At 42.2% G+C, this 12,739-nt stretch overlaps 1 protein-coding gene across 1 annotated transcript in view; it reads right to left on the reverse strand.

Moving 5' to 3' along the window:
- The window catches only part of ell (elongation factor RNA polymerase II), a 38,752-nt gene that overhangs the window by 8,214 nt on the left and 17,799 nt on the right, over positions 1–12,739 (reverse strand). The window contains exons 3-6 of the mRNA XM_083911298.1: positions 5,592–5,713; positions 4,242–4,405; positions 2,867–3,117; positions 2,653–2,777 (exon numbers count right to left, since the gene is read on the reverse strand). Coding sequence (XP_083767424.1) covers positions 2,653–2,777; positions 2,867–3,117; positions 4,242–4,405; positions 5,592–5,713 — 662 coding nt within the window. The remainder of the gene's footprint in view (positions 1–2,652; positions 2,778–2,866; positions 3,118–4,241; positions 4,406–5,591; positions 5,714–12,739) is intronic.

Below are 12,739 nucleotides of genomic sequence, written 5' to 3' on the forward strand. Positions count from 1 at the left end.
CACCCTAGTGCAATCAGGGAATGTGTGTGTGTGTGTGTGTGTGTGTGTGTGTGTGTGTGTGTGTGTGTGTGTGTGTGTGTGTGTGTGTGTGTGTGTGTGTGGTGGGGACAGTCAGATAGACAGGCAGGAGCTAAGAGTGAGAGCAGGACAACCGATATGGCTGAACCTTGGACGGGTGCCACCTCACACACGGATCAGCATGTGCTGGAACACTGTTGCATCATGTGCGTTCCCGTCGTGTTGCTGTGCTACTCCTGCGTGACTGACTGCATTAGCTCAGAACTGTGAAGGAGCTGGGGAGGGTGAGGTGGTATTAGGTTAGAGGCTATGGGTGTTAATCAGATAATAAGCTCACAAACAGAGCTCAAAGTTCTGTTAAAAGAGACACACACAAATAGGGTGCATGTATGTGTGAATATGCATGCCTTTACGCACAAAACACAAGGATGGATTTGTCTGGACCCAAAATGTAATGTTTGTTGTTTTAGCCAAATTGCACCGCACTTGGCAAAGCCTCTGAATTCTCGTGATAACACATGATCACGCGAGAATCACTAGATCACGTCACACGAAAATCCATCTCGTCAGACTACAAGTAATGTTTGTGTTCAGAGTAATCGGCCAATCAGCGTCCTGTGAGGAGCTACTGGTAGTTGAGGGGGGAGCAGAGGGGTGACGACAGCACCCAGAGAAAACGTTCAAAACAACAATGGCGGCTCCTAAAGTGGTTAGTGTTGATGCTGCATCAGTTTTACCATAACTGGAGAGTTTTTCTTCATTGAAAGAAGATAACGGCACTGAAGACTTTTCTTGATGGAAAATATTTTTTCTCTCTTCTCCTGATTGACTTAAGCTCGTTGCAGATTCAGATGCTTCATCCGATCTCCTATCAGGTATGTTTTGAAAGCACCTGCCCTTTTCCAATCATTTTCAAATAATGGCTTCTCAGATGGTTCTGTGTAACGAACATCTGCGGAGTCAGGTTATGTCATTGGGTTCCCAGCAAACACCTACCGAATGTGAGGTAGATCGGATGAACTGTTCTCGAGAGATGCAAGAGACACACAAAGACAGATTCCTGGCTTTATAGTTATATTGTGAGGTGTTTATTATTCAGGTACCCGAGTTATCGTTGGTGATGTCACTATTTGGGTAACAGTCCACTATTCGCGCTGCGTAGGCTAGAATAGAGAGAGGCCCCCTTACAACGGAATTCCATTGCTAGGCAACAGCCTTAGTCCTTGGTAACTTCATGTCAGCTGATGCCATTCACATACACCAACAGGAAATAAACTAGGACTGTTTTGGACGGTTTATGTTTACAACTTTGACATGATACATGATACATGATACGCAGGAAAACGCCTTTCCATTGTTCGAATACATTCACTACACAGTGGTGAGGCTGCTGTTGCCTTCGTCGACATGTTCTAAGTCAGCCGTCAGTGTTGCTGCTGTCTCCACCCTTGTCGTCGTTTGCTGTGACGGTGGCTTGTACTCAGACTCGATAAAATAATCCACTCGCCGGAGCCTTCGACTTCCACAAAACGTATATCTGGACGTTAAAGGCACCAAATGACTTGCTTTAGAGAATTTTGTTCGTTTGTACTATTAAGAATATAAAACTATAAGGTCAGGTCCGTTGTCCTGGGACTGGGGTCAGAGGACTTTAATAATCTGCTGGGGGTGGGGGACGTTAGAGATCATCTTGTCCTGGGCCCAAGCAAAATACCCTGTAGGGGTTATTGCAATTTACCACACTATATAAAAGACTTTCTTCTCCTCTGGTCACTCAGTGATGACGTTCCAGCTGCCTTTAGAGTTGTACCACAGGTAAAGCTAAGCTTATCAAGGAGAAAAGGAGCTATTCTTGAGTCCACTACGTAAACACAAACTGAGCACCGGAGCATTGCTGCATAGTCTATATATAGTTAGCTGGGAGCTTGCTTTTCCTTAGTGTCCCAGATCCTGAGGAACCATATTTTTCCACTGGGAAGAAGGCCAGCAGCAACAAATTCAGCACTGAAGAGAAATTCAGTGGAGCACACAGAAAACTTCCAGGACACACACCTGCCATCCTAACAAATTAAAAGGCTGGGTTTTACACATCAGACTTTGTTTATTACATAACTTCGTAAATCTAAGGCCATAAATCCCAATCATATCTCATATACCATAACCATAATTGGTTATGTATCAAGATATTAAAAAGGGAAACATTTTGCAAGCATATATACCAAAGCCACCACAGCGCTGTGGCCTCAACCTCGACACAGCGTCAACACAGACAATACAGTGTGCTTTACAGTGTCACAAATCCGACTAAACACCCTGAATTCTAACTTGATAATAGTCCTGCTAGTTAAAGTTCATATAATGGAAGTATATCAGATAAACCAAAGTTACACACACACAAAAATCTGTTACTTAAGAAAAGCAATGATACTGTATCAGCTCAAACGCTAAAGGACCTTGGGACTGCCGGTGTGCTCCGTCACAAAGATTGCAAAACTAATGATCTCCTGCTATGCCAACACTACCCAAAAAACATTTAGAGGACGGTAGAACAACTGATTTATGGCTGATGAGATTCATCAGAATAGGGTGACGTGTGGGTTTACAGTGAGAGTGATCCACAGTGATAAGACGTACTTGAACAAGATTCTCTTGAGAAGCTGCTGGTCTCCTTCTGTGTAGCCTGGCCAGTCCTTCTGAATATCCTTATACAAAAAGTCCTTCAATGTGAAGGTGCTGTCTTTCTCATTCAGGTTCGCCACCTAGGAAATGAGAAAGAGGCCTGTGTAAATCTACTTGCCCCTTCACTTGCTGAGAGGCAACTGAGGCAATGAATGTGCATGTGTGTAACCTGTTGCAGGTGGCTATCCAGGGAGTCCTTGTCTAATGGCAAGAGGCCATCTTTCTGCAACCTCAGGATCAGATCAGGCTTCTTATAAGGCTTGAGGGCCAGCAGGTGTGTGAGGCGCTCTCGGAGCGGCCTGTTCTGTGCTGTGCCCTTCTTTAGCGTACTGCTAGAGATGATAACAGGCCGAGATGTCCTTCGTAACGGGGCGATGTCTGAGAGGCCAGGTGCCGGTTTCCGGATCTGAACCTTCTTACCTGAGTTGTGGAGGAGTTACAGAAGTGAACACAGAAATCTAATTTTCACAACATTTGATAAAGGACAATAAAATTGGTCTTTGAACATTTGATAAGGGTTCGATTGCAAAGAAAACAGTACGGTTTAATATTGCTAAATTACAGGACAAATCTAGTGCTACAGTCTGACCGTCACCAAAACAAAAGTGCTGGTAGAAAAGGACTCAAGTGACTTTTTGGCTGGCAGCCAATGCTTGAACTATTATATCAACATAAACCTTTTAATCTCAGTGACTGTTAATGGCTGAGGGAACTTGTAGATGACTCATAAAAGATGTATCATGCAACAAACTTTTTACTGCTGCCACGCCCACCCAAACTCACATTCCATTACAAACATCAGCTGTTATCACCTTCACCCACTGAGATCTTTCTCAGGTGATTCAGACTGAATCTTTTGTTGCCTCCTACTGAGAATGAAACACTCTTTGACTCCACAGCACACATGGACTAGATAGTTTTTGAATCAATGCTGAAGAGTGAATAGGCTTACACAGGATTCCTTTCTTTGCAGGCATTGAGGCAGGGCAGCAGTGGTTTTCTACTGCAGCTGCAGCATGATTTGTTTTATAGTGCAGGTCAGAGATTAAAACAAGAAGTCAGAAAATGAATGTGTTATGTCATGGGATGCCTCTGTGTGTTTAAATTACATTCATGGGGTTAAGGAGGAGGATCAGTGTGCATGTGGCACATTAGCCGTTTGACTATTTAGGAAGCAACCACCATTAAATTCAATAAAGTCCTGGTTACAGATGAGGCATGCTGGCAGTGTGCTGGCACTCTGCCACTCAGCCCCAGACCCAAACAACCTGTCTGGTGCATTGTGAACCCATGCACTGGCAGAGAAAGACTACAAAAACACATGGGTCATTTGGCTGTTTCGAGGGTACAGAAATTCTTCCAATCTCTTCATGCCAACATAACAATATAACAACATTTATAACTCCCAACACCTTTGAGATGTTAAACAGGAAAAAACACTTTCTCGTCAACCAAAAGCTAAGTTTTTAAATAATGTTTTTTGCAGGTCTGTTACTAAGAAAACTCTGCCTGTTTGGTGGTTTGCATGTGTCACATCTCCTCACCTACGTATCTTCCCCCAGGCTTGATGACGATGGCACTCCTACTGCGGGTCTCCTCCTCGACCTGGGCCATGTTTTCCCTGGCCTTCTGGTAGGAGTCGTCTGTGGCACATACTGTAATCTTGTCCTGGATCCCACCCAAACAATCCAGCTGAATGCTCCCTTCACTGCCAAAACAAAGAGGAGATGGTGAGAAGGAGGCGGGGATGGAGTGACCAGAAGCAGAATCGGAGAGATTGGAGGAGACTTATTTTAAAAGGTGCTTCATGACCAGCTATTTGAAATAGACAGATATAACATGATATTGGTTTATTTCCTCAGGGCATGCTACTTTAAAATACCGAACATACATTTGCAAGAACCCATCCCTTCACTGAGTATTCCTGCCTAGGTGAGAACCATTTATCACCCTAAGGGGACAAGTATTTTTTTTTCAATTTCCATCCAACTGTGGATTCCCACAGTACGACTCACTGCCACATCAAATCCCATTCTTTCCTGACTCTCCGGCTCTCTTTGATTCCCCTCCACATCGGTGAGGATTTGGCAGAAAATGAGATGGTGCTGGCGCACTCTATGCAGGCTGAGCTCTGTCATTTGGGCTTTAGACTTTAGATTAGGATCCAGTCAGATGTGGATGAACTCCACCTGACCCACTTGTTAAAAATATTTTCCGAATAATGGGGTCAGAAACTGTCACAAAGGCACAAGATTCTTGTTGTTGTTCCCAGTTCTCATCTTCTACTTCCGTCCCCTTTGACACAGACATCTGGTCTTATTAGTTTGATTCAGTCAGCAATGCATGTTGGGCCACAGCAAGTATCATGTTTCCCATTCTTTACTAGATATCTCTTTACAAGACTTTACCAGGACATTTTCAGTGATTATCTAACTGGCAAGAACGATGTGGAAGACTATGGCTATAACTTCTCTATGAAATCATCTCTTACATGGTTAGATACAAAGACAGATGTCAATGTATTAGTATAACCAGTTTCCAAGATGATGGCTTAGGCAACTGTCATTTCAGTTATCTTCACTCTTATGTTCTCTTAAAAAAAGGGACTAAAATGAGCAAAGCAAAAGTATCTGGCATCCGCCCTACTAAAAAAATAAAACAAAAATTAGTATGTTTTGATGCGCATTCAGGGGAAGTGTACTTAGCTAGTGTTATTTCGATACCAATACTTGTATCGGAAATGCCTTCGATGGTGATGGAATGATCAAAATAATCTTCCACAATTTATATAAATGACGACATTACAGTCACTGAATCTATGTTTCTGTAAAAGAAGAATAAGTTGCACATTTGATAAAAGACAGAAGAGTTAAAGTGAGTGAGAGTGTTTTTACCTGGTGATGTACTGCTGGATGCAGTCGAAGCTGCCCTGGGGGTTATCTCTTCCCACATTTGACAGGTAGAAAGTAAACCTTTGCAGTTCACTGGGATTTTCTGACCGTGGTATTGAAATTTTCTGTTGAAGATAAAGAAGAAAAATGTGAATATATAAAATCAATGAGATATCCCTGTTATTAATTATTTGGTGTCAGAACAAGGTCTCCAAATCTGAAGACTTAAAACATTCATTTTTCTTTTTGATGTATTCAGTACCATAAACAAATGCCAGTGCAATATTCCTTGAAAATCTGGTTCTGACTAGACAAAGCTGTGAGAAAGCCCCAGGCATTTTCTTGCTGGCTTAAAAAAACCCTGAAAACCTCACAAAATGAAGCTAAAATCGGCGGCCTTGTCTTCCTCCAGCTTATTTCCACTAGCATAGGCTGTGTACTGCAGTATTACGTTCCCAACATTTGATTGGAGGAACTGTAGGTAAATTATGATTGGTATTTTCTGCTGTGTCCTTTGACACAGTTATGCACTTCCTATTCCACTCCCAGAATAACCTTCTTCCCCAGGTGTAACATTTAGAAGACTACAGAGGAGGTTGAGTTAACCACTGTTAAGTAAACTCTGCACACCTATAATGAGACATCTGCTAGACAATTTGTTTAAAATACATCTTACACATTGGATGGAAATGGTTAACATTCAATACAGTGCACGAAGGCATGTCGGTAATCTTCTTAGTAATCTACTTTTGGAGAGAAATGTGCAAGAGAGAGCAGAGGGCAACGCTGAGACATTGCCTTGCCACTTATAACTACCCGATTCCACCTCAAACTCTATTGTTAGGTCATGTTTTCACAAGAGAATTACTTCCTGAAGAGAAAAATGCAAGTTAAAAGTAGTTTAAGACAGTAAGGCAAGGCAGAGGGTTATTTTATTTTATTTTTTTTAAATATTTCATTGGCAGTTCTCAAGCCTTTTATTAGACAGGACAGACAGGAATTGGGGTGAGAGAGAGGGGGGAGACATGCAGCAAAGGGCCGCAGGTCGGAGTAGAACCCGCGGCTGCTGCCTCGAGGACCTTCAGCCTCTTTACATGGGGCGACTGCTCTAACCACTGTGCCACCAGCCGCCCCAGAGGGTTGTTTTTGCAGGAAGGCCTAGCAGGCTGACCCCCTGCTCAGCTCGGTTTTCATGAGCATGAATTAAGGCGACGTCACAGCCAAGAACTGTGTATCACAGTGAGCCAGGGTGACAAAAGATAGCTGACCTAAATGTTTTTGGATACACGGTAAAGGTCCTCTTGACCGGTGAGCAGCTCATTGCCACTGGGTCCAGTCTATACTCACTCGCACCTTTCACACAGAGATTCCACAATTACGTCTTAATGATGGTCCACCGTTGCACCGGCTTTGTTTGTTCACATAGAACCAAGCAAAAACAGCAAAATGAAGTCCAAGTGTGTGATTTCACATATCAGATGGCATTCTGGAAGCAAAAGAGGTGGCGGCAGCTAATGTGTGCGAGCCGATCCCCACCGTTAACCACTTGAACCCGACCCACACACCACCAACTTTAAACATTATAGTAGCACAAACGTAGAGAGGACAGACAGACTGACGGTGCAGCACTTGTTCACACGTGCATGAGAAAGGTGAACTATTGCACGCAGTGTTTTTAGCTTACGTGCTGCTTTGTTACTTTTTGGCCCTCCTGTAGGTTGACTCACGCATGTCGTTCCACCCTGCCGGCTGTCCCTTTCCCACAGATGTCGGTTCTGAGACTACCTCCCCTGCCAGCTTAAAGGCACAAAAACTATGTCCCCCTACGCCGTCTTCGAACCTTTCACAAAGAAGGCGAATCGAACAGCCTGTGTGAAAGAAGCTACTGGCTTCTTCTTCAGTGCTGGGACTGACATGTGGTCAGACTGGAGGCAGTTCAGCTCTGCTCAACAAAGGTCCCAACACGCATGAAGGCTGCAGGTGGCCGACTATAAATAAATGCAATGTCCTTTATTTGCCCTACTGGAAGACCTATGCTCTGTTATCCATAATACTACACTTCAGCATCACACACTCATCTACCATCTGCTGCAGTCTACCAACAGATAAATTAATGAGATATTATCTGAAAATACAAAGATTATCATATTGGCATTACTTTTTATTTTCATCATTATGACAATAAAAAGTGGCAGCCTGAAGACCCTCCTGCACCACAAAGTTGTTGACTCGACATTACAGTATGCTATTAGGTACACATTATTTCGGTAGGTGGAGGAATCATTTTTGGCGGCAGAGGTAAAAAATAAACTTAAACCACTTCACAAAGGACAGTCTGAAACCCCTGCCTTGCAGTAACAAGATATGTTAACATAGAGATGGGAATCAAGAACTGGTCACACATTGTAATTGGAATCATATTGCTTTGAGTTTATCAATTGCTTTTATCAATGCCTTCAAGTTTTTCTGCCAGTTGCACAGTCTAAAACAATGATGTCAAACTCATACGGTGCTGGAAACCTGCAACAACAAGGAGTCATTTCAAAGAGAAAGAAACTGTCCAAATTGTGGTACCATATCACAAAGAAAGAAGACAACATTGCTGCTGTAATGTCTCTAAAATGGTTATTTCGAGTAAGGGTAGAAACACTAGCAATATCCTGATACAGCTCTTAAATGTTCAAAATAAAGTTTATTGTATTCTATTTATTCTGTCACTAATACAAGCTGTACTATGCAAAGGTGTTACAGCTGAAACACAGAGGAGACGGGTTCAGTGTGTGAATCCAGAAGATGATTAAGAGTCTGAGGAAGTGACAAAGGCAAAGCACAGGGGAGGGACTCAGCTGACTCACATTGTGGAGGATACAACGTGAGTAGAGAAAGAGGCTCTCCACAACAAATGACTCAGGCTCCAGTTTAACTAACGTGTGAAAAGTGAACCAAGTGTTGAAATCAGGATGTGCATATGTGACCTTACTCATCCATGAAACGTACGGTTACTAAAGAAACTGGGTCATCAGGTGGAAGCTGACACTCCCTGTGTTTGTCATTAGGGAGCTGGGGCTTTTCTCTAGTTTGTTTTTACTGTGCATCTAATCTCTTTGTGAACTTTAAGGGCGGAATACTCTTGCCCTTTGTACCGGGACCAAGCATGAATGACAGCTAAAGTCTAGTCCGTTCGACAAGTTTGAGTATAACTATTCTGTGCATAGGCATGACACGCTTCACAGCCGCGTCCTGCTGAGAGAGGTGGGCTTTAGTAAAGCATGGATGCACATGTACGAGCACGAACATGGGCACAAGCATTGACTGCTGACCTGAGACCATTTATATTTGCGGTGGTCTGATGCGGAGTGCTTACTACAGATTTTGTCAGATGAAAATGTTCAAAAGCAGTTGGAAAACACAAAAACTACGAGGGGTGATGATTTATAAGCAAGAAGCATTCTAACTGAGGCTCGGATCATTTCATGTGCGTGGAAGCAGGTCTGGGCTGTGGGGGAAGGATCAACTGGGCCAAGTGTGAGTGCGCCCTAAGACCTGCTGACAAGCTATTGTATTGCAAAGCTGTATATAAAATAAGATATCCTCTAAAGTGATACGTAACATCTATGTGTTCAGTTTTGATGCTTGAAATTTTATGTCTGGGGACCCTCTTGAGAACAAAATGGTGGATCTCAAGGGGTTTTCACTAAATCACAACACAAATGATCAAGCGGTGGATACTCTAACTTCAATCCAACATTTATTTCCTAAAGCCAACTGCTTTCTCCTCTTCTGAAAAACTAAAAACCTGTATGTTAAAATCAATTTAACTTGGAAATTAAAAACCGTAAAGTGTTTATCCAGGCTTCAAGAGCTTTAGCCTACTGTTGCCACAAAACCTAGAAAAAAACAGAGCAACGGAAAAAGCAGGAGAGCACACTTTAAAGAGCATGCACAGATTACTTCAAACAGTGGATGAACGGCAGGGACTGGCAATAAAAAGCACCATCTCATTTTCTACAATTAGTAATCCTCTCTATAGCTTTTTCTAAGGGTGAAAGTAGATTTTGAACAGGTGTTTCAACCACCCCCTCCTTGTTCTGTCTGCAGCCAGCCTCATCTTCTAATTCTGTATGGCATCTAGCAAACAATGCCTCTTTTAAGGTTGGGGTTGTTGAAGAGGGTGGACCCCCACACACTTCATCTCGTCCTCTTTTCAAAAACAGGGGATAGAAAAGGAGCAAAGAGACGGTTCAAGTGCTTTGCTTCATGTCACCCTAATTCACCTATTTTTTTCGGTTAAAACGCATTTAGAGAACTAGTCAGCTGTCTGCATCTATAATCCCAAATTGATTGTGTAAAGGAAAAACTACTAACCTACTATTTTTACGCTTCTGATCACACAAACACTTACTGTATATCTGAATTTTTTAAAAATTTCAGCTGGTACTTTAAAGTTTAACTTTGCTTTGAGCTGACTTTGTGGCGTCTGTCTTTAAATCATCCATAAAAAACACACAAAGTGATAAAAAACTGAGATGAAAACCAAACTAAATGGGCGACAGCTGTGGATAAGGGTCGACAGTGTCAATGGTGCTGGATACATCATAAAATCTATTCTGGATATTTAGCCCCACACATTCAACGATGGCCCACACTCAGAAATACGCAAACTACACAAAATACCCAAAGTCACTTTAACAGCTTAAATGAAATGTGCAAGAGAAACAACACCAGAGAGTGAATACCGGTTTCACATTCACTTATGTACACTACTCCCGTTCTGGAAAAATAACTTGCATCTATCGTCTGTTCTTAATAATTCTAATGATGAAAGAAACTTTGTATGCGTGTGCACACTTTGTCAGAGCTCAGAGAGAGCTGTACCGGATAAATGAATATGAGTGAATGAATATGGGATCTCATGGTGACAGCCAGGCCATCTGCTCTGTAATTTAGCCACTTTCACACAACAGCATTCTGATCTCAACAGTAACAGATTTTCCCTCTACAATGAAACTTCTGCATCAGTAACATGCATTCCTCACATTTACTTTTTCAGCCTTAAACCAATCAGGTCTACTATATGATCTGTGCAATTGACGAACATGACATATCTGTATTGCATGTATACAGTACGTATGTGCTTTCGACACATTGCACTGACGGCTGAAAAGAAGAACTACAATTACTGCTTTACGGTTGTATGCCTCCGCCAACTACTAAAGTTGTTGTGATAAAATGTCATTACTTTATCATTTTATTTTATTAGACATTTGTATGAAACAGTGATCAGTGGATCGGGTAGGTGGGTCCATAAAACATTCTCTTTAACAGGGGATGGTTGGAATAATATATGATAAAAAAATATTACTTACATTCTGGTAAAATTAACAGAGCAGAGCAGAGCAGAGCTGCTCTTAATTTTTCGTCAGGCAAATGTGTCGGCAAGAGAGACGCTATGTGCACAGTTACGCACCAGGAAAAGTAGCCTCATTGATTATTTCAGAAGCTTGATGTTTATTTCTGCATCCTGTGTCAAGTAAGTACATAACCACAGTTAGTTTTGTTTAAGGAGAAATTTTGCATAACACTGCTCATCTGTTCACATGAATGTTCAGTGTTTGGCTTCCTTCCATGTTACTAGTGCACCGAGCACTCTGCGAATCGGACCTCTGCTGCTCTGCGGAGCTGGAAAAAAACCCTTATACAAGAACTGGCTGAGGGAGAGTGAAATGTCTATGATAGTATGGGTCTCTAAAGTGGAGAAAATAATTTTGGTGAATGGCAGGTGGATTATTTTAGAGTACATGTAGGTTTGGATAACATCAGCGCCAATCCTCATACCACCAGCATGCAAAAGCACCATTAATGGAGTATGGAGTCTGGCTCTGCACTGCATTGTTCAAATTTTTAACAAAAATGACTGCAAGAATGCAGAATCCACTGTGTCAAGATTCCTATGACGATACTTAAATAATCATTTTCTATTATAAGTTTAAATCATCAAACGTACAAAAAATACACAGACCTGAGCTACTCCAATGATCATAAAATATCCCACAACCAAATCCTTCAAGACAAAATTTGCAAAGCTACTGCTGCCTGAGGTCCTTCCATGAGAGTTTGGAAATAGGATTGTGAATCAGTGGATTCCTAAGCAACACATCTAGCCTTAAAACACATTTTAACGACAAGCTGTGTGTGCACACTGCAGCATGGACAGAAGGAGGTGTTGGCAGCTGTTGTGTTATAATGTGAGTTAGCTGTCGGCCGATTTCGCTTGTTTGTGCCTTACATGAGTGTCATCTTTAAGAGTAAATTGCTGTGCCTGTAGGTCACAATATAAACAATCCACTGTGCTAGTTATCACCTTCTGCATTCCCAACTTTCACCCTTTTCAATGAGGGGGAGCCAATAAAATTGGCTCAGCTCCATGTTCTTGCTGTGTCATTTAAAAAAAAGAAGCTATTTCATCCGTTCAGCCATTCTTGCAAGGAAAAAAAATGTTTTGTACAATTGGGGATGTGGCAACAATAAGGCTTCGCAAGAAAGCACTTTAGGGTAAACAACACAACGATCCACCTCAGCAAATAGAGAAATTTGCAGAAGTTTAGATGCTGACTGGTGTAGCATGCAGCAATTTGTTAATAATAGTTCGTCAACACTAAGGACACACATTTAACCTGAATTTCTCAATATGATGTTTACCATTTTATACCACATTTAAAGTTGTACTCCATAAGAACACACACACACACACACACACACACACGCATGCATGCATGCATGCATGGACGCACGCTGGCCCGCACACAAGCCTATTTGCATCTAGCCCACGAATGGAATTAACTCAGTATTTGATAGACAGGCAATTAAATAGATAGAAATCTTATGGAGTCTAACTTTAATGACACACGATATCCTTGTGTCAAACCCTTCAAACAAGACAAGCGCAAGGGGTGCAGACCGGGGAGTTAAGATAGAAGGATCAAAACAGATGTTAAGACATGGGAGATGCTGGAAATCCTGCTATTTGAAGCATTGTGACCATCCATCCATCTTCAACCACGTGTTCCTATCGGGGTCGATGAGGCGGGGCACACCCTGGACAGGACGCCAGTCTATCGCAGGGCACATAAAGACAAACAGAGACAGACAAC

Source organism: Echiichthys vipera, assembly GCF_963691815.1.
Source record: "Echiichthys vipera genome assembly, chromosome: 3".
NCBI classification, from domain to species: domain Eukaryota; kingdom Metazoa; phylum Chordata; class Actinopteri; order Perciformes; family Trachinidae; genus Echiichthys; species Echiichthys vipera.